Below are 22,925 nucleotides of genomic sequence, written 5' to 3'. Positions count from 1 at the left end.
TTAAGTCATGTGGAATATCATGCTACCAAGAACGTTGGAGTACTTAGCTCGAAACCTGCATCAGAATTTAATCAGGTGAGTATCTATAAATAGTACTATGGCTATGGAATACAGATAGATTGAATATTGATGAAACTGTTTTGACATTTGGTGGAAAAACATAATTGGTTAGAGCTACTATTGCCCAATTAATGAGATAAGGTTATAGTGGATAGTGGAGTCTGGTAATGCATACTCCATCTAAAACTGGTGATCATATTTTTTCAGGCAACATTTCTGAATACTTCCTTGAAAACCACATTGTCTGTCTCTTTGTTATCACCTTCCTCATGACATAACAAAACCTTTAGCCCCTTCTTGTGTGTAACTCTTGAGAGGGCAACATATAACTGACCGTGGGTAAAAACTGGCTTTTTTAAAATCAAACCAACTTTCGAAAGTGATTGCCCTTGGCTTTTATTGATAGTCATGGCATAGGATACCATAATGGGAAATTGTCTTCGTTGGAACCTGAATGGTATTCTGTGATCCGAAGGACTTAAGTTCATTCTTGGGATAAACACCTTTTGGCCAGAATTTCTCCCTGCTATGCTCCTTGCTTCAATGATATGTTTTCCAAGTTTAGTGATTACTAAGCGTGTTCCATTACACAGCCCGGCAGAATGATCAATGTTCCGCAATAGCATTATAGGTGTCCCAACCTTCACAGTTAACTCATGATTTGGTACTCCAGAACACTTGATTGTGTTTAGAAATTCAGGAGTATGTATAGATGCTAGCAAGTCATTGTTGGCTTCTGTTGCACAAGCTTTGTCAGAGCTATAATATGTTATAGTTTCAGCTGGGTTCAAGCTCATCATATATTGGTTTATCTCATCCACAATTTGCAAGGTCGGTGCTAGTATGGCTCGATCCTCTGCTCTATATTCAACATTTGTTCCTCTAAACATTTCCGGGTAAGTAGCTTTACAAATAGCTACAATAGGATCATCCCAATCATTAATTAGGATGTCATCCGGGATTTTTACACTATCAACTCCATCATTAGATGTACCATATCTTCCATCCCCAATAGCCAATATCCAATCTGCAAACTGCTTTAACTCCTGACATGTTGTATGGCTCCCGTTTGTTTGTAGACGCATATTTTTTGTTAGAGATAAAATCTTGCAGCTGTTCCATATATACGATGAATTTATCGTTGCATTGACAATTTCCTGTCTAGTACCTTTCGGTATCACAGGTAGTATTTGACGAAAGTCACCTCCGAATACAATTGTCTTCCCTCCAAATGGCTCGTTGAGGCTGTTAGAATTCTTGAATCGTAAGATATCTCGCATAGTCCTATCAAGAGCTTCAATACAGTGCTTGTTTACCATTGGTGCTTCATCCCAAATGATGAGTTTGCTTTTAATTAATAGTTCAGCTAGATGACTACCTTGCTTTATGTTGCATGTTGAGTACTCATCTAAGTTAAGTGGAATTGCAAAGCGTGAGTGTGCTGTCCGCCCACCTGGTAATAGAAGAGATGCTATTCCGCTTGAGGCAACAGTTAGTACAATTTCGCCTTTAGATCTCAATGCGGAAGCCAAGGTCTTCCAAACAAATGTTTTTCCTGTTCCACCATATCCATAAAGGAAGAATACTCCCCCTTTCCTACTATGAACAGCCAACATGATTTCTTTGTACACCACTTTCTGCTCATCTGTCAATTGTTGTAAGTAAGTAGCATGTTCTTCTGCTAATCTTCGCCTATCATATCGAAGCTCATCACATATCAGCCGATTAGTCCCACTTGCCATCAACTGCAATGAACATGCGTCCATGTTTGGGAACGGCATTGTTGGGAAATCCTTGAGGCTCCTGTTATAGATATTCATTATGTTCTCAACATCTATTAGAGTTAATTCCTTTAACTCTTCATCTGTTAGGTGCAAATCTGTACAAAGAAACAAAAACCAAACCATTCATTATAATAAAGTGTTCTTATAATCCGTGTAGAATAAAAATAATTTATTAAGATATGCTCCGATTATATCATGTTGTTATTCCAAAGTAACTTTATGCACATGTGTACACGACATTTGAAATTTCTATGTAAAAACCATGTCTAATTTAATTCTTTAGAGATTGTATTAAATAAATATAAACTCAATTTTTTAATATTAATAATTGTATCCCAAAACTATATACATAACTTAAACATGGTGCTTACCAGGGTTGTCGAGGAGGGTTCTTTGACGATGAAGTATGTCATCGGATAACAAACTCCATGTGTTTTCCCATACATGTTCAGGCCTCTCCATTGAATTTGAAAACAACAATGTCGCAAAGAGTTTGTGCAAAAATATTCCTGAACCCCAATGACTTGCTTCCTCTATTGCATCGATATATTCTCTATCATCATCTAGAAGACCTCTTGCATAGCATGCATCTCTAAAGGTTGGGTACAAAATTCCATCAACAGTCCTGATATCTTCATAGCATGTAGGTCCTTTGGCAAAGTTAAGTAGTAGCCTTAGATAGTATACTTCCCCAGATCCAGGTGGTACAAAGAAAATCCTGCCAATAACCGAATGAGATTTACGTGGACACCATTCCCTTTCTTTAGCCTTCCAAACAAACTTTGTAGGAAATTCAGCATAGGTTAGGGATCTTGCTGCAGAATATTGTTTATTTGCATCAAACCATCCCAAAAACATAGATTCTTTAATGGAGGCTTCTCTAGCAACATCGTCTATGTTTTCATGGTCTTTGAAAATAATGGTTTGCTCATTCTCCAAGTGGAACCCCAGCCTTACAACAGAGGGATCTCTATAATGGAGATTGTATCCAAAAATTCTCCAAGCTGCTTCACATGGAGATATGTATCTACAATCATAATACATGCTAACTTCATCAATTTTGTCATCTTCAGGATCTTCAGTAGCACTCCTATAAAAAGAAGCTGTAACACGGTCATTTCCTTTGTTCACATACTTAAATAAGTACTTAATTGACCTTGACTGATTACACCACTCCACATTAATATGTGCTCCATATTTCAATAATAATGATCTATTGTGTGGTACGACATATCGGTTGTCAAGATCAACACCGGACTTATTTATTGTTTTGTCATCATCTCTTCGTCTATATATTGGATACCCATCATCATCGATTGTTGTGGTGTCAACAAATCTTTTAGGAAAGTGGCGTATGCATTTGCCATTCTCCATGCATGGAGACTCTTTCCTAAGTGTACCACATGGACCATGCATCATGTGTTTTTCAACAGCTTCGTAATATTCTTGATCTTGGTACTTGTCCGGTATCTCAGCTGAAATAATTTTGTCTATGTCATCCGCAGTTGGATACTTATCATCCCGATGAAGGAAAATGAGTATGTGGGCATGTGGGAGTCCACGTTTTTGAAATTCAATGGTATAAACAACTGAAAAAATACATAATTTGTCGTTAGTAATCTACAAATAACCCTAAAAAGAAATCATATTTCAAATGGCGCAGATAAATTTTCTACCTTATTGAATTCATAGAAATGTCTCCCACAGTAACCGCATTAACTTGTAATTTAAGAAGTGTGTTTGAAAATTATTTAACATCCTTTTCCACCATTATATTTTTATTTATGTTTGAGATAGCTAAAAATGGACTTTATAATTTTGGAAAACAATAAATTTATTAATGACAACAATTGTGAACTAATAATCTAAACTCTAAGACAAAATATTCTCTTTGATGCTTCATGCAATCTTTTGTCATGAAAGTCCTGAAACATTGTTAAATAGGATGTTCTATAAATATTTTCTTATATTAATAGCTTGAGAATATAGAAGATGAGTTAGAATTGATAACCTGCACAAACTCTACCGAATATCTTGTTTGTTTTGATATCTTTTATTAAATGATCCAATTTCACTTTGAAAGCCCTGCAAATCATGTCTGGACGGTCTTCTGCATTTAGTTCTCTATTTTTTAGGAAGTCTTCCAGCTCAGGCCACTTAGGATTGCATGTGAATGTAATGAACAGATCGGGATAACCAACCACTTTACATATAGCCATAGCATCTTGGTAGTTTTGGATCATATACCTTGGTCCTCCAGTAAATGATGAGGGTAAAATAATTCTTTTACCACAGGATGACGGTCTAGTTTCTCCACTTAAAACAGCTTCTTTAATTCCCTTGTACATCTCACATCTGAACTTCTCTTGATCAAGACGTATATAATTTAACCTTGCTGACTCAATCATGGAGTAACCATCAACCAGAAACTGTTGGAACAATCTTCTTGAATATAGTAATGGGGATCCATCAGCCAATCTCTCTTGTATTCGGAAAGCAAAGAATTCCTTCATGGATACCTCTTGTCTTCCTTTTCCTTCATTAGCATTACTCTTATTGAGGGGTATCTCTTCTTTGTATCCATCCTCTCCATAGGGAAACAATAACGGATATTGTAAGCCTAAATATGCAGGATTAAGTTGAGTAATCCGTTGCAATTTATGACTTTGTGTCTCTACCACGATGTCCCTATCAGTTCTGTTTATATCAAAATCACCCACAATCAAAGCTGCCACCTCGTTGGTTGATGGTAAATTATACCTTCTACCATCCTTGCCTCTCTTACCCAATAGCCTCAATTTCACCATTGATCTAGGCTCAACACTAATTGATTCCCTAACCATGCGAAATGCTTTGACCAAAACATTATGCTCATCAAGCATTTTCTTCAAGTCTCTGACAATATCTTCGTGAATTTTATTGTTCTCTTCCCCCCTATATATTAAATTAAAATATAGAACAGAATGAGTTACAAATATCGAGTACGTCTTATAATAAGCAATAGGTTTTCTAATATATTATAGTTGTAGATAGTTTGGTTTGATTACTTACCTGATAACAGCGATACGATTTTGCACCTCATTTTGGGTATCAAATACATACAGTTGTGCAAATTTAGCAGGACTCCCTACTTTGGGTATCAAACTACCCATCAAGTGATAATTCTCACCACATAGAATAAATGTCGGTGGTCCCCTTTTGGAATTGATATTACGGTCAACCTTTGCCCCCATCGATGTGAATTGAAACATACTATTATAAGTCCTTATGTTGTCACGAAAGTGCTTGCTTTTGGCATCATCATTGTACAACAAATCATACAACACTTTAGGAGCATCCTGTAAGTGTGGAATCTCTACTTGCCCACCTCTACAACAAAGTGTATATTTGGGATCACTCGTATTGTAATGTTTTCGGATTCTTTCGTCATACCAAAACAACGCATGACAATATTCACATTGATAGCGTAGATCACCCATGTGCCAATATTCTGCAAATGATATTAGAACCACACTTTTATTTGATCTAATTGATAAAATTATTAAGAAATGGGCCTTTAAAGTAATAAATAACATTAACTACATAGTACCCGTATGTTCTTTTGCATGATTAGCTTTTTTATTCCTTGACTTCCTGTTAATCACCCCTACAAATGGATCCCACGAGTTGCACCAGCATTGTGAGTGACCTCAAACATAATAGATTCATGAACAATTGATTTAAGTTAGGATTTTATGTTGACATAATACTAAATAATCACCTTCAGAACGTGTGTTCTTATTACATTGCTTTGCTACAGCAAATTTGGGCAACTTAGCTGCACATGTGGTTCTTTGGCATATGAGTTGAGTAAACAAAGAAATTCTTATAAGGAGTCCTCAACTCTTAAAGTGAAGTAGTTCACACACAAAGTAATAATGTCAAAAATGAGGTAAAATTACCTATATTAAGTTGACTTTGAGCGGATGAGTCCAGTTGAGTGTTGGCACCATTTAAATAATTCGGTGTTATCATGTGTGACGTACTGGCTTGATTTATCGTAGTAAATGAGTCACTGAGTAATTGGGAAAAATTGAGGGAGATACTGCCACCTGAGAAAATTGATGAATATAAGCATGGTAAACGAAATTTTGTATAATTCTATTAACATTTTGACTGATTCTGTTTCTTGTATAAAATTATTGGACCTGATATAAGCACAGTTTAGCTCATTAATGTGCTCCAAATTTTTTATAATTGTATCTTTTTGTTTTTTTAGTTTCTATTATGCAAACTACTGTAAAAGAATTATCAATATTATAGCATTAAATAGCCACGGTTTCTTTTGTCCAATATGAAGTTCATATCAAGTCTAAAAACATCATTTTTTGTCCAGTTATATGTGGTAGCTCATTTAAAAATGACTCAACTAATGGCTTAAAAGATATTGATAAGTATGTTCTTGGCTTTGATTCATTTTGTTTTTTTTTTTCATTGTGTGTCCCAAAACTATCCTTATTACTCTCTTGATATTGTGACAAAGGTTGTAAATGATTCAGTGTAAACCTCTGGATTAAACCTCATTACTAAGACATGTGATTGAACAAAAAGTTGATAGGATGACCCCCAAAAAAAATGTTTTATTAAGAATTACACTATGTGAAAATTAATGATATGAGGATCATCTATGAGGTGAATTATCTGCAAACACAAAATTTAATGTATAATTACTTACTACTGCTTTTTACGGTGATTTGACTATAATTATTTCAAGTAAATAGCATTGAGAAAATTTAATTGATTTTCTTGTTAGAGAAAGTTTTCTTATTTAAAATAATTGATTAATCATGATATTGCACTACAAAGAGTTTTAAAGTTTTATGAAATTTATATTTTTTATAGCCATGTAGTGCATGATTTTCATAATGATTTAGTTAGTTTATTAAATTATGAGTCCCAGAAATTGGAGAAGGTGTTGAGTCAACATTCTTAATTTCAATTACGTGGACTTCATATACTTTCGTCATACATATATTGCTGGATGAAATAATATATTAGTTGATTAAGATAGAAAAAGACAAATTATTTTCTTTGATTACTAAATTAATAAATACATTTTCCTAGTATATATTTTTATCTATAAATTCATGTCATTCTCAAGACTAACGACACAATGTATGTTCCTTTGAAACATCTGGTTGGCCTAATTATAAGGTATCGATTATTCTTCTAATTAAAATTTATAGATTATCCATAATTTCTTCAATATTTCTGGAATTTATATTATACTTAACCGATACAATACATCTCATTATTACATGTTCTTAAGTAGTCTTTTCATATTCATTATTTGAAATATTATGAACTGAGTACGCTAACATAGTTCTTAATTATAGATTATTTGGATTCTGTTTTTTTGCAACCATGTGTGCCTTCCACTATAGTTATAAGGAAACAAAAAGCTGTTTCAACTTCAGATATACATTTACAAATAATAGATTTAATACCTGGAGATCCATGGGTTGTTGGACTCTCATAAAGGGTAGTTGTTCCTCGCATACCTTCACAGCGTATACGTTCAAAATATAATGATATGAGCAATAGAGATTAGCAAATTTGTGCAATGTCAAGTTTAATCAGCTTCCACATTTAATTAAAATTTACACTTTTAATTAAATTTAACCTTGTTGAAATTGAGTGGTGTTATAGTGCCTACTCTCAGCTAGTTTCAATGCTCTGACTCTTCTAGCATTCTTTTTTGTCTCTGATAGAAAGAAAAGAATAGTTTGTTTACATAGGTTCAACTTTGCTTAAATTCAACCAACTTGTCTAGGTCGAATTAGGAATACCTAAGTACCTATATCCTGTGGCAAGTTAGCAGTATTGAAGGGTAAATCTGCGAGAGCTGTTCTGCAATTTGTTGACCATTTGACTTTGCTATCCTTCTGATTCATAGCATGAGAATCTATTGTATAGGGCATGTTTTCCTTATCTGGATGTAGGCTTTGGTGTGGTGTGTTACTTAGTAATGTGTCCATTGTGCCTGAAATGATTCTCATATAATTTAATAACATTGCGAATTGATTTTACTAACTGAAATCCTTACAATGGTGATTACCAGTTGTTTCAATAAACCATCCCGGAAGGTGTTGTCCTGCCCCATCATGCGAACTGGTATGTGTTTCGATATTTCTGTTGGCCATCTTTTGACAGCTAGAATTGTTTTGAACCTTCCTTGACTTGTTAGAACATGTTTCTGCTACTGGTTGTGAAGTAAAACAATACAAATTATAAAATATATGCTGGTTTATCCTCAAGATATAAGTATAAAACACAAAGGCATAAATCTCATATACAACAACTTCATAATAGCTAAAATATTCTTCTTCTGTTCACAATGATTGGTTGAGATATCATGCTCTATTAAGCTTGAACCTGAAACAAAATTTATATGTTGTATAATTTTAGTACCTGGTTTTCTGGAGGAAGATGAGTTGCTGTTGTGTTGGATAGGCATTTTTAAATACTTTTCGCGTTGCTCTGGTATTCTCATCCTCTTCCTCTTGTCATTAATAATTATCCTTCTTTTCTTCCTGGCCTCTGAAGAAGGCATTTGCTCCATTGCTACCGTGTCTATCTAACATAACATAGGTTGAATGTATTTTAGGTTATGAAGATTGTAGTGCATCGTACTTTGAATACCCATTATTAATTTCACCAAGAGTTTTTTTTTTTGACGAAGCTAACTTGTGCCACGTGAACCTAAAAGCTTATATTTGTAGGTAGACCAGGTTGGACTTAGTTAACTTAGAAATGATTTTTTAATAATAATATTGGCTAAATTTTCATTTATTGTGAGCATACCACTAAGTAAACATTAAGTACTCTTATAGGGATTATTCAATCATGTCTCAAAATATCTATTTTTATTCACAACTATATTTAACTGAGGACTTTAACATTTAATCCTCCCCATCTTAATTGCATGAAGATAGATCTTTGAGTCATATCACAGCTAGCATTGTATCTTTGTTTAAGGGTTTGTGACCATTCTCATGACTAAACTAACATTAGTTATTATATATAGGTACCACTTATTGATAACTTCCTATTATTATATTTCTTTAAAAGTATGAACTGTTTACCTCAAATTTTTTATAGATCATAAAAAACATTGAAAAATACGTCATGTACTAATGATTATATTACTATAATCACAACGGCACACATTTAGATTTTGTTACACATTTTTCCTTAAAAAATTATAAGTTATTTATTTGATCCTCCAAATTTAATTTTGTGAGAAGAGATCTATTAAAGAATGCTATGTGTTTTTTTTTATTACTCTATCGGTTCCTTAGTTTCGCAAAATCTTTAATCAGGTCTCTTTTTTATTTTAATTGAGTACTTGCACCGGATTTTTTTTTAATTGAATCTCTACACTTTTTTTCCTTTGATTTGGGTTCCTGCAGCAATTTTTTTTTAGTTGGGTCCCTAAAAAATTAAGCTAATTACAGTCAAGAGGGGCCTAATTGAAAAAAAAAAACTGGTCTAGGGACGCAATTAAAAGAAAAAAGAACATAGAGACCTAATTGAAAATTTCGCAAAATTATAGGGACCAATAGAATAATGAAAACTTTTTTTATCATTCATAGTATGTTGATACTTGTTACAACAACAATTTGAGAGTGAACGCATAGATAGGTCCTTCCAAAATGTTTGAATTCAACAACTTAGCATGTTTGCTACTCTGGACTTGTATATTTTATCATGAAGTTTATTCTATAGCCAGTAATAATTTATGTAAAGCTAAATAGTAAAAATTATGAAATTATTGTAAATTTATTAATTTTGATTTACTTGGTTGGTTGCCACAAGAATAAAAAGAAAATAATTCATATTATACTTATGTAAGGATAATAATGTTGTAATTTCATTAGATTAATCACACAAACACACTATTCTAACCTAAATAATATACCAGCCCTAAAAAATCGATGACAACATAGCTAGGAAGTTAAATCATACAGACGACTGCCAGATTACTACATTCATGAACTAAACCCTCAAATATTTTAAATACAACAATTAGAAACAACACTGCTTAAGAAGACATTTAGTGAATGTTAAAGACTCATAATTCAGATTGAACACTAAATGTATACGTCATAAATACTTAAAGAACATACACAACTCTTCATCTAACACATTAGTGATACTTCTACACCATGTAAAGTCCCTGTGAGTGGAGAGTAACTGTTTTCACAAAAAGAGACTCATTCCAAGTTCGATGCATCAAATGTTTTGTCTTAAAAGTATTGAACTTATTCCTTGATAAAAGAAGTTCAGTTTTCTCTCCATCATTAGCTCCACCATGATTGTTCCTAGACTCCAAAAGTGAAATAATATCTTTACCAACAAACAAAGTAGGATTGTAAGGAATCCGCAAGCCAGAAATTTTTAGCATCTTTTCCCAAATCAGCTGATCTTGACCATCACGAATAATTTTCCACAAATTAATTTGGATGGTCCATCCTACATATAGTGTGGATATGAACCCAACTCCATCATTGAAGTGTGTTAAGGAGTGGTAAGTTGATTTAACAGCATCCGGGACCTCACCCTCGTAACATAGCCTTTGTTGCAAGTTGAAAGTGACGATTAATGCTGGTTGAGCATAGGAGGTGCCTTCCCACCCTATCCAATAAACAATCCCATTTTTCATAATGTACTTCGGGCCAATCTTCTGGACTTTGCTTTGAATTGTTCCGAAGTGCTTCCAATTCCTCTCGTATGAATTGTAGAGAGTCCAAGACATTTTGGTGTCAGAATAGTGCCTTTTGTACACATGCACTATCCCATACTCAATGGTATCTTCCAAATAACCAAAAGCATAGATAGAAACAGCATACCGTGAATGTTTTCTTGCTTCATCAGACGCAAAAGCAATCATTCGAGTTAAAGGATTCCAAATAAGAAGTCGAGAGATAAGGCCATCCTGAGAGTACCTTAGACAGAGATTCCCATGATCAGAACCTATAAGAGCATAGTAGCCAAAGTTGTTTATGGCCACTGGTATATTCAAATCAAGATGCTCGCCAGTTTGAGCATCAACCCTCTCAAACCACTAGGAGTTTTCATTAGCTGGATAGTATCCAATACCAATTATGATACTCTGCTCTCTATTTTTATTTTGCTTGTAATGTTCCTTCAGAAAGGCTGGTGTCGACAATGTATATCTCCATGACTTGTTTGTACTCCTACATCTCCCAACTGTCTTGGAATCAGCCTTAGCAAATATTTGCCAAACCAGTTCATCACCTAGATGAGGCATGCAAACTCTCTTTGATGGGGTGTGACTCATTTTTGAGATAGAACCGAGTAATGTTTGTGCAAAGCATGTTAAGTGAGAAGATGTTAGTTTGTGTTTTGAGTTTCCGACAATATAAAAAGGTGAGGCTTTTAGTGGTGTGTTCGTAAATATAAAGGTCGTTGGATAAAAAAATTAAGGTAATTCAAGTTTTAGAATTCAACTTGGTAGTACTAAGATGCCTTTTATTACTTATGTGTTTTTTAAAAAGTTCCATTACATTCTGTCAAAATTATTTTAGAATGTTTAAATAATTTAATGAATAATTTTCTTAACTCTTAACGTGTAAGTCCACAACCCATTAAAGTTGTGATGTTGAGACACGTACAAATATTCAATTAACTTTTTTATGCATAATGGTTACATATGTTGAAAATTATTTAAACTGGTTTATTAATTAGTGATCCTTTTATAGTTTTCTTCTTTCTTAGTTATGGAGTGCAATAGTGTGTATTAATTTGTATTGAATGTGGTTTAAAAAATATAAATTTCATAAAACTTTAAAACTCTTTGTAGTGCAATATCATGATTAATCAATTATTTTAAATAAGAAAACTTTCTCTAACAAGAAAATCAATTAAATTTTCTCAATGCTATTTACTTGAAATAATTATAGTCAAATCACCGTAAAAAGCAGTAGTAAGTAATTATACATTAAATTTTGTGTTTGCAGATAATTCACCTCATAGATGATCCTCATATCATTAATTTTCACATAGTGTAATTCTTAATAAAACATTTTTTTTTGGGGGTCATCCTATCAACTTTTTGTTCAATCACATGTCTTAGTAATGAGGTTTAATCCAGAGGTTTACACTGAATCATTTACAACCTTTGTCACAATATCAAGAGAGTAATAAGGATAGTTTTGGGACACACAATGAAAAAAAAAAACAAAATGAATCAAAGCCAAGAACATACTTATCAATATCTTTTAAGCCATTAGTTGAGTCATTTTTAAATGAGCTACCACATATAACTGGACAAAAAATGATGTTTTTAGACTTGATATGAACTTCATATTGGACAAAAGAAACCGTGGCTATTTAATGCTATAATATTGATAATTCTTTTACAGTAGTTTGCATAATAGAAACTAAAAAAACAAAAAGATACAATTATAAAAAATTTGGAGCACATTAATGAGCTAAACTGTGCTTATATCAGGTCCAATAATTTTATACAAGAAACAGAATCAGTCAAAATGTTAATAGAATTATACAAAATTTCGTTTACCATGCTTATATTCATCAATTTTCTCAGGTGGCAGTATCTCCCTCAATTTTTCCCAATTACTCAGTGACTCATTTACTACGATAAATCAAGCCAGTACGTCACACATGATAACACCGAATTATTTAAATGGTGCCAACACTCAACTGGACTCATCCGCTCAAAGTCAACTTAATATAGGTAATTTTACCTCATTTTTGACATTATTACTTTGTGTGTGAACTACTTCACTTTAAGAGTTGAGGACTCCTTATAAGAATTTCTTTGTTTACTCAACTCATATGCCAAAGAACCACATGTGCAGCTAAGTTGCCCAAATTTGCTGTAGCAAAGCAATGTAATAAGAACACACGTTCTGAAGGTGATTATTTAGTATTATGTCAACATAAAATCCTAACTTAAATCAATTGTTCATGAATCTATTATGTTTGAGGTCACTCACAATGCTGGTGCAACTCGTGGGATCCATTTGTAGGGGTGATTAACAGGAAGTCAAGGAATAAAAAAGCTAATCATGCAAAAGAACATACGGGTACTATGTAGTTAATGTTATTTATTACTTTAAAGGCCCATTTCTTAATAATTTTATCAATTAGATCAAATAAAAGTGTGGTTCTAATATCATTTGCAGAATATTGGCACATGGGTGATCTACGCTATCAATGTGAATATTGTCATGCGTTGTTTTGGTATGACGAAAGAATCCGAAAACATTACAATACGAGTGATCCCAAATATACACTTTGTTGTAGAGGTGGGCAAGTAGAGATTCCACACTTACAGGATGCTCCTAAAGTGTTGTATGATTTGTTGTACAATGATGATGCCAAAAGCAAGCACTTTCGTGACAACATAAGGACTTATAATAGTATGTTTCAATTCACATCGATGGGGGCAAAGGTTGACCGTAATATCAATTCCAAAAGGGGACCACCGACATTTATTCTATGTGGTGAGAATTATCACTTGATGGGTAGTTTGATACCCAAAGTAGGGAGTCCTGCTAAATTTGCACAACTGTATGTATTTGATACCCAAAATGAGGTGCAAAATCGTATCGCTGTTATCAGGTAAGTAATCAAACCAAACTATCTACAACTATAATATATTAGAAAACCTATTGCTTATTATAAGACGTACTCGATATTTGTAACTCATTCTGTTCTATATTTTAATTTAATATATAGGGGGGAAGAGAACAATAAAATTCACGAAGATATTGTCAGAGACTTGAAGAAAATGCTTGATGAGCATAATGTTTTGGTCAAAGCATTTCGCATGGTTAGGGAATCAATTAGTGTTGAGCCTAGATCAATGGTGAAATTGAGGCTATTGGGTAAGAGAGGCAAGGATGGTAGAAGGTATAATTTACCATCAACCAACGAGGTGGCAGCTTTGATTGTGGGTGATTTTGATATAAACAGAACTGATAGGGACATCGTGGTAGAGACACAAAGTCATAAATTGCAACGGATTACTCAACTTAATCCTGCATATTTAGGCTTACAATATCCGTTATTGTTTCCCTATGGAGAGGATGGATACAAAGAAGAGATACCCCTCAATAAGAGTAATGCTAATGAAGGAAAAGGAAGACAAGAGGTATCCATGAAGGAATTCTTTGCTTTCCGAATACAAGAGAGATTGGCTGATGGATCCCCATTACTATATTCAAGAAGATTGTTCCAACAGTTTCTGGTTGATGGTTACTCCATGATTGAGTCAGCAAGGTTAAATTATATACGTCTTGATCAAGAGAAGTTCAGATGTGAGATGTACAAGGGAATTAAAGAAGCTGTTTTAAGTGGAGAAACTAGACCGTCATCCTGTGGTAAAAGAATTATTTTACCCTCATCATTTACTGGAGGACCAAGGTATATGATCCAAAACTACCAAGATGCTATGGCTATATGTAAAGTGGTTGGTTATCCCGATCTGTTCATTACATTCACATGCAATCCTAAGTGGCCTGAGCTGGAAGACTTCCTAAAAAATAGAGAACTAAATGCAGAAGACCGTCCAGACATGATTTGCAGGGCTTTCAAAGTGAAATTGGATCATTTAATAAAAGATATCAAAACAAACAAGATATTCGGTAGAGTTTGTGCAGGTTATCAATTCTAACTCATCTTCTATATTCTCAAGCTATTAATATAAGAAAATATTTATAGAACATCCTATTTAACAATGTTTCAGGACTTTCATGACAAAAGATTGCATGAAGCATCAAAGAGAATATTTTGTCTTAGAGTTTAGATTATTAGTTCACAATTGTTGTCATTAATAAATTTATTGTTTTCCAAAATTATAAAGTCCATTTTTAGCTATCTCAAACATAAATAAAAATATAATGGTGGAAAAGGATGTTAAATAATTTTCAAACACACTTCTTAAATTACAAGTTAATGCGGTTACTGTGGGAGACATTTCTATGAATTCAATAAGGTAGAAAATTTATCTGCGCCATTTGAAATATGATTTCTTTTTAGGGTTATTTGTAGATTACTAACGACAAATTATGTATTTTTTCAGTTGTTTATACCATTGAATTTCAAAAACGTGGACTCCCACATGCCCACATACTCATTTTCCTTCATCGGGATGATAAGTATCCAACTGCGGATGACATAGACAAAATTATTTCAGCTGAGATACCGGACAAGTACCAAGATCAAGAATATTACGAAGCTGTTGAAAAACACATGATGCATGGTCCATGTGGTACACTTAGGAAAGAGTCTCCATGCATGGAGAATGGCAAATGCATACGCCACTTTCCTAAAAGATTTGTTGACACCACAACAATCGATGATGATGGGTATCCAATATATAGACGAAGAGATGATGACAAAACAATAAATAAGTCCGGTGTTGATCTTGACAACCGATATGTCGTACCACACAATAGATCATTATTATTGAAATATGGAGCACATATTAATGTGGAGTGGTGTAATCAGTCAAGGTCAATTAAGTACTTATTTAAGTATGTGAACAAAGGAAATGACCGTGTTACAGCTTCTTTTTATAGGAGTGCTACTAAAGATCCTGAAGATGACAAAATTGATGAAGTTAGCATGTATTATGATTGTAGATACATATCTCCATGTGAAGCAGCTTGGAGAATTTTTGGATACAATCTCCATTATAGAGATCCCTCTGTTGTAAGGCTGGGGTTCCACTTGGAGAATGAGCAAACCATTATTTTCAAAGACCATGAAAACATAGACGATGTTGCTAGAGAAGCCTCCATTAAAGAATCTATGTTTTTGGGATGGTTTGATGCAAATAAACAATATTCTGCAGCAAGATCCCTAACCTATGCTGAATTTCCTACAAAGTTTGTTTGGAAGGCTAAAGAAAGGGAATGGTGTCCACGTAAATCTCATTCGGTTATTGGCAGGATTTTCTTTGTACCACCTGGATCTGGGGAAGTATACTATCTAAGGCTACTACTTAACTTTGCCAAAGGACCTACATGCTATGAAGATATCAGGACTGTTGATGGAATTTTGTACCCAACCTTTAGAGATGCATGCTATGCAAGAGGTCTTCTAGATGATGATAGAGAATATATCGATGCAATAGAGGAAGCAAGTCATTGGGGTTCAGGAATATTTTTGCACAAACTCTTTGCGACATTGTTGTTTTCAAATTCAATGGAGAGGCCTGAACATGTATGGGAAAACACATGGAGTTTGTTATCCGATGACATACTTCATCGTCAAAGAACCCTCCTCGACAACCCTGGTAAGCACCATGTTTAAGTTATGTATATAGTTTTGGGATACAATTATTAATATTAAAAAATTGAGTTTATATTTATTTAATACAATCTCTAAAGAATTAAATTAGACATGGTTTTTACATAGAAATTTCAAATGTCGTGTACACATGTGCATAAAGTTACTTTGGAATAACAACATGATATAATCGGAGCATATCTTAATAAATTATTTTTATTCTACACGGATTATAAGAACACTTTATTATAATGAATGGTTTGGTTTTTGTTTCTTTGTACAGATTTGCACCTAACAGATGAAGAGTTAAAGGAATTAACTCTAATAGATGTTGAGAACATAATGAATATCTATAACAGGAGCCTCAAGGATTTCCCAACAATGCCGTTCCCAAACATGGACGCATGTTCATTGCAGTTGATGGCAAGTGGGACTAATCGGCTGATATGTGATGAGCTTCGATATGATAGGCGAAGATTAGCAGAAGAACATGCTACTTACTTACAACAATTGACAGATGAGCAGAAAGTGGTGTACAAAGAAATCATGTTGGCTGTTCATAGTAGGAAAGGGGGAGTATTCTTCCTTTATGGATATGGTGGAACAGGAAAAACATTTGTTTGGAAGACCTTGGCTTCCGCATTGAGATCTAAAGGCGAAATTGTACTAACTGTTGCCTCAAGCGGAATAGCATCTCTTCTATTACCAGGTGGGCGGACAGCACACTCACGCTTTGCAATTCCACTTAACTTAGATGAGTACTCAACATGCAACATAAAGCAAGGTAGTCATCTAGCTGAACTATTAATTAAAAGCAAACTCATCATTTGGGATGAAGCACCAATGGTAAACAAGCACTGTATTGAAGCTCTTGATAGGACTATGCGAGATATCTTACGATTCAAGAATTCTAACAGCCTCAACGAGCCATTTGGAGGGAAGACAATTGTATTCGGAGGTGACTTTCGTCAAATACTACCTGTGATACCGAAAGGTACTAGACAGGAAATTGTCAATGCAACGATAAATTCATCGTATATATGGAACAGCTGCAAGATTTTATCTCTAACAAAAAATATGCGTCTACAAACAAACGGGAGCCATACAACATGTCAGGAGTTAAAGCAGTTTGCAGATTGGATATTGGCTATTGGGGATGGAAGATATGGTACATCTAATGATGGAGTTGATAGTGTAAAAATCCCGGATGACATCCTAATTAATGATTGGGATGATCCTATTGTAGCTATTTGTAAAGCTACTTACCCGGAAATGTTTAGAGGAACAAATGTTGAATATAGAGCAGAGGATCGAGCCATACTAGCACCGACCTTGCAAATTGTGGATGAGATAAACCAATATATGATGAGCTTGAACCCAGCTGAAACTATAACATATTATAGCTCTGACAAAGCTTGTGCAACAGAAGCCAACAATGACTTGCTAGCATCTATACATACTCCTGAATTTCTAAACACAATCAAGTGTTCTGGAGTACCAAATCATGAGTTAACTGTGAAGGTTGGGACACCTATAATGCTATTGCGGAACATTGATCATTCTGCCGGGCTGTGTAATGGAACACGCTTAGTAATCACTAAACTTGGAAAACATATCATTGAAGCAAGGAGCATAGCAGGGAGAAATTCTGGCCAAAAGGTGTTTATCCCAAGAATGAACTTAAGTCCTTCGGATCACAGAATACCATTCAGGTTCCAACGAAGACAATTTCCCATTATGGTATCCTATGCCATGACTATCAATAAAAGCCAAGGGCAATCACTTTCGAAAGTTGGTTTGATTTTAAAAAAGCCAGTTTTTACCCACGGTCAGTTATATGTTGCCCTCTCAAGAGTTACACACAAGAAGGGGCTAAAGGTTTTGTTATGTCATGAGGAAGGTGATAACAAAGAGACAGACAATGTGGTTTTCAAGGAAGTATTCAGAAATGTTGCCTGAAAAAATATGATCACCAGTTTTAGATGGAGTATGCATTACCAGACTCCACTATCCACTATAACCTTATCTCATTAATTGGGCAATAGTAGCTCTAACCAATTATGTTTTTCCACCAAATGTCAAAACAGTTTCATCAATATTCAATCTATCTGTATTCCATAGCCATAGTACTATTTATAGATACTCACCTGATTAAATTCTGATGCAGGTTTCGAGCTAAGTACTCCAACGTTCTTGGTAGCATGATATTCCACATGACTTAATGACAGCTGCGGCCTACAATTAACCATTGCAGCTTAAGGATTCTATGGATGGAATTTAGTCTTTAATGTAGGCACCAATCTTATCGTTTTTTCCAATAATAGATGTGTTGTACCTTAGTTCGTATGGAGTTTTATCACATTTTCATGCTATTATGTCAGTTCTCTTTTTGTTGTTTTATTTGCTGCATAACCAACATGCACCCAACCCCTAAACCATTCAAAAACTTAAATAGTCTTTGTTTAACCTCCTATTAGAGCCGCCCGCACACCCACCTACTTATCTAATATTAATGTCAAGATTTATTCGTCAAAACTGTCATCACAACAAATACAAGTTTTCCAACAACAAAGTATGTCATATCTATCAGTCTCTGTCAATCATATTAACTTAATTTTGCAAGACTTCAAAATCATAAATACTTTACCGTTTCTGGGTATACACTTCCGTTGCAACATGTGCCATTCGAGACTACATCCCAGCAGCTTTTACACGAATAAATCATCATTTTAGAAGATTCTCCAAGCTGTAAATATTTATTGACAAAATGAAACAATTGTAAATTAGACTCAGAATGGTTAAATTACCCAATAATTGCTAACAATAACATCGAGACCAAATAAATCGTTTAAGTAGCAATACTGATTCCTTTCTCTAGCACAATATCAACTATTCTCTTAATTTATTTTCAACATGACCACTCAAAAGAACTATTATTAAAAGGGAATAACTTGATCTTGAGTTACCATTCTATTGCGTAAATGTTATTGCCTCATTTCACAAAAAAAAATTGAAAGATGTTTTTAACACCAGTATAATTCTCCATACTTAATCATTCTCACATCTTTCCTAAAAAAATTTATAAACATTAATTATTTGCTATAACTTCGCATATTCCTAATATGTCTCTAAGCAGCATACAATCCATTGGATTGCTAAATGGTTCAACTAATCCATTCATTTTACCAAAACATCAAGCCATAGATTACTATTTGCCGTCTTCCAAAATTTGGGTTAGAAGGAATGATAAAACTAATCCCCTTCAGAGTTCATAGGTCATCATTTCACAATACAAAAGAATTCTAATACAACCTCATCTGATTTAGTGGTCAAATCTATTTAAGAACATCCGTTAGACACAAATTAGTTTGGCAAAATAACCTTTTGTAATAAAAACTGCCTCAATCCGCTTAGCGACACCACATCACCTCCAAAGACATTGATAAGTGGCATAATGGCATAACGGCATAACATGGTGGGCTACTGCGAAACACATTGACATTGTTATGCTATGCAATAATCAAATGGAAAGAACAACATTGTAAATATGTAGTGTTAATATTCAATGGTTGTTGGTTCTCACAAAGCAGGGGGCCTCCATTTTGAAGCCTAAGATTTCAACTCTCCATTTAAAAAAATGTACATCAACAAATTCTTACAACAACAACAACTACTTGCACTTAAGGGATTAATAATTCATTCACAAGATAAATATTCAAGTTGCAAAAAGCTTGACTTTGTTATTTATATTTTAAACACATTATATAACACCAACAGAAGCTAGAATAGATAACTAAAATAGCTGAAATATCAAATAAAGTAAATAGTCTTCAGATTTCTTTTTATTCTTTGATAGATAACATTCCAGCGAATTGAGTCTTCAATTTTAGGTTACCTTCTGAGTTGAATTTTTAATTAGAAAAAAAAATGTGACATGATTATTTTTTTCCCGAAAAAATAACTTCAAATAACCGAGAGAGATTGAATGAGGGCAAATACAACACCTACAACCACTATTATAAAATCCAAATTTTTTGGATTGGTCCATATTTTCCAAGTTATAAACACGGCTAAAGAACAAATCAACAATGAATCATGTAACTCACAACCAAGTGTAGGGTGATGCCAATTAAAGAGAGTAAATGAAATGAACAGTCCGACTATTACACGATGCAAGGATGTATGTCATCACCGATCGAGAGAGAAAGAGTATGAGATTCCATATACAAGTAGACGAGAAGGAAGTGGATCTACCTTTACAAAATCAGCACAATTCTTATCGTCACCCAGAAAAGTTGTATCTTCAAGCAGTGAACTAGGTTGATTTGGTCACATCTCCAAACTCCAACCCTCCCGGTTCTGTTTAGTATTCATGGATAAAGACAAACCTTTAGTCATTTTATTGAAATTGGTGAAGTAAATTTTCTATAAAAAATACTCCATCATTACAATTGATCAAAAGCTATCATTCAAATTGGATGCAGTCAGTTTTAACTTGACTACATAAATTCCTTGATTAATCATACAAAAAATGATTTTTCTATCTATATTTTCGAAAACTAAACTAAATTTTTTTGGTAGAGTCGGAGTTTTCATCTTGCTTATTACATAAAATAACCAGCAAAAAACTCATCTTTCATGCATATATCATCTGTACCTACGGTCGACACAGATTTTTAAAAGTTCCTGCCATACCAGTCAATAAAAAATCCTGATTCTCACCCTTTGATGAGCTCCAACAACAAACAAAAAGAATGAAATCCAATAGAAGTTCAAAAAATGTAGAGACCACTATGCTAACTTTTGCAGGGGACGGTTAGGGTGCTCCAGGGTCTTCGTGAATGGTGAAGAAAGGTTAATTGGCTCTGATATGACACAAATTTCTTTTCATTTTATTGTGATCTACCGGTTTAACCGGTTATTTTGGTTGTTACATGTGTAGTAGATAGAAAATAAATTCACTTTACATGATATTATCAGAACTGTCTACCTGAAGCTAAACTTGATTTTCGTCCTATAAATATTCTCAACTAACAAAAGGATATATTTGATGAATGTGGAGTTAGTTCTAAATATCATAGAATTTAATTTGGGTCAATAAAACCCATCTCTTATTGGTTGAATAAGTAGATATCAATCAATGTGCACAACTTTTTAAGAGAAAGCATAAAATCAGTCAATGTGCACTGTTTTCTCAGAAAAAGCATAAAATCGTGCACAACTTTTTATTCTAAATGTTTAAATTTTTAACATAAAATACTAAAATGTGTCAACACTTACTCATAAAAAGACACATTTTTTTATAGAATTTCATAAATAATTAACATGTCTTCTCTGCCAACAGTAACCCCATAACTAATGTAGAATTAGATTGCATTAGTTAAATATTAAAAACAATATACCAAATTTACAGAGAAGAAAACTCAAATAAGTTTATTATTTTGTAACTGAATATGTTACGACAAAATCTTCTTAAACCAACATTAAAGGATTTTTTCTATTGGTAAGTCATATTAAAGACATTGTCAATATAACATATATTAACTTTCAATAAAAATTTATTAAAAAAATTTCCTTAGGACTGAGCCTTTATTTGGTAAAACTTTTTGAGGAGGTGCTTAAAGGTACAAACACCTCATTTTATTTGTTTTTGGTAAATTAAAGAGTCAAAGTACTTGTACGTACTTGCAGTTGCAGCTTCTAAAAGTTAGGGTATTTCCGAAAGAATCTGAGAGGGAGCTTTTTAAAACTGACTTCTGCTTACCAAATCTTATTTATTTTCTTGCACATATTTCCTGGACATATTTCTGGCCATGATATTGCCATTGGAATCCTCATGTATTTCTAACTTCTCATCCTAACCTTCACCAACTCTAACACAATCTTTATTTATTTTTTATTTTTCAACCTAATCTTCATAAATACATCTTTATCACAAATACTTATATAAAACTTTAATGTTCAAAAATAAAGAGTTTATTTATTATGTTTATGTTTATTATAAATTTTTTATTTTAAAATATTATATCAAATTTTAAAGAATTTAAAGCAACAAATTATTTTTCGTTATAAATATGTATCTTCTAAATTTTTAAAAGTTGTTTTACAAAACACAATTGTGGTACTTATACTTATTAAAAGTCATTTTTAATTTGATTTTACCAAACGCAAGTGCTGCAACTTTTAAAAAACTGTCTTTTAAAATACAGCTTTCATAAGTCGCATTGGAAAAGTAAAAATTTTACCAAACAAAGCCTAAGCAATTATATAAAACAGTCGTTGTTGGAAAAATATTAATTTTTAAGAAGCATATAATAATATAAGTTTCGATCTTATTTCTTATTATTATATATGGGTTTAATTATTCTGTTGGTTCTTATAGTTTTGTACGATTTTTAATTAGGCCCCTATCCCTTTTTTTTCTTTTAATTGGATTACTGCACTAATTTTTTTTTTAATTAGGTCCCTCTTGACAGTAACTGACTTAATTTTACTGGGACCCAACTAAAAAAATAAGATGCACGGACCCAAATAAAAGAAAAAAAAGGTGTAGGGGCTCAGTTAAAAAAAAATATCAGTCCAAAAACTCAATTAAAAGGAAAAGAAGGTATAAATACCTAATTAAAAACTTCGCAAAATTATAAAGATCAATAGAGTACTTAAACCTTAAATATATCAATGAACCGTTAAAATTCTTAGAGGAAGTGTCACTTTAAGCAGGAATTTCACATCTTGAAAGTGAAAACAAAACTGTTT

The 22,925-nt window shown here is 33.3% G+C and overlaps 2 protein-coding genes across 2 annotated transcripts; one reads left to right on the top strand and one right to left on the bottom strand.

The window, feature by feature from the left end:
* Nucleotides 1–263: 263 nt before the first annotated feature.
* On the bottom strand, nt 264–7,861 carry LOC112712970 (uncharacterized). Its single transcript, XM_072217497.1, has 7 exons — nt 7,681–7,861; nt 7,507–7,587; nt 7,331–7,384; nt 4,896–5,334; nt 3,856–4,778; nt 2,216–3,433; nt 264–1,939 (listed from the first exon to the last, which is right to left on the bottom strand). Exons 1-7 carry the CDS (start codon nt 7,859–7,861, stop codon nt 264–266), a joined length of 4,572 nt encoding a protein of 1,523 aa, XP_072073598.1.
* Nucleotides 7,862–13,068: 5,207 nt separating this feature from the next.
* LOC112795468 (uncharacterized) lies at nt 13,069–18,128 on the top strand. Its single transcript, XM_025837401.2, has 4 exons — nt 13,069–13,496; nt 13,614–14,536; nt 14,959–16,176; nt 16,453–18,128. Exons 1-4 carry the CDS (start codon nt 13,069–13,071, stop codon nt 18,126–18,128), a joined length of 4,245 nt encoding a protein of 1,414 aa, XP_025693186.2.
* Nucleotides 18,129–22,925: the final 4,797 nt, after the last annotated feature.

Source organism: Arachis hypogaea, chromosome 1, assembly GCF_003086295.3.
Source record: "Arachis hypogaea cultivar Tifrunner chromosome 1, arahy.Tifrunner.gnm2.J5K5, whole genome shotgun sequence".
Classification (NCBI taxonomy): Eukaryota; Viridiplantae; Streptophyta; class Magnoliopsida; order Fabales; family Fabaceae; genus Arachis; species Arachis hypogaea.
This window is presented reverse-complemented; position numbering and strand designations above follow the sequence as displayed.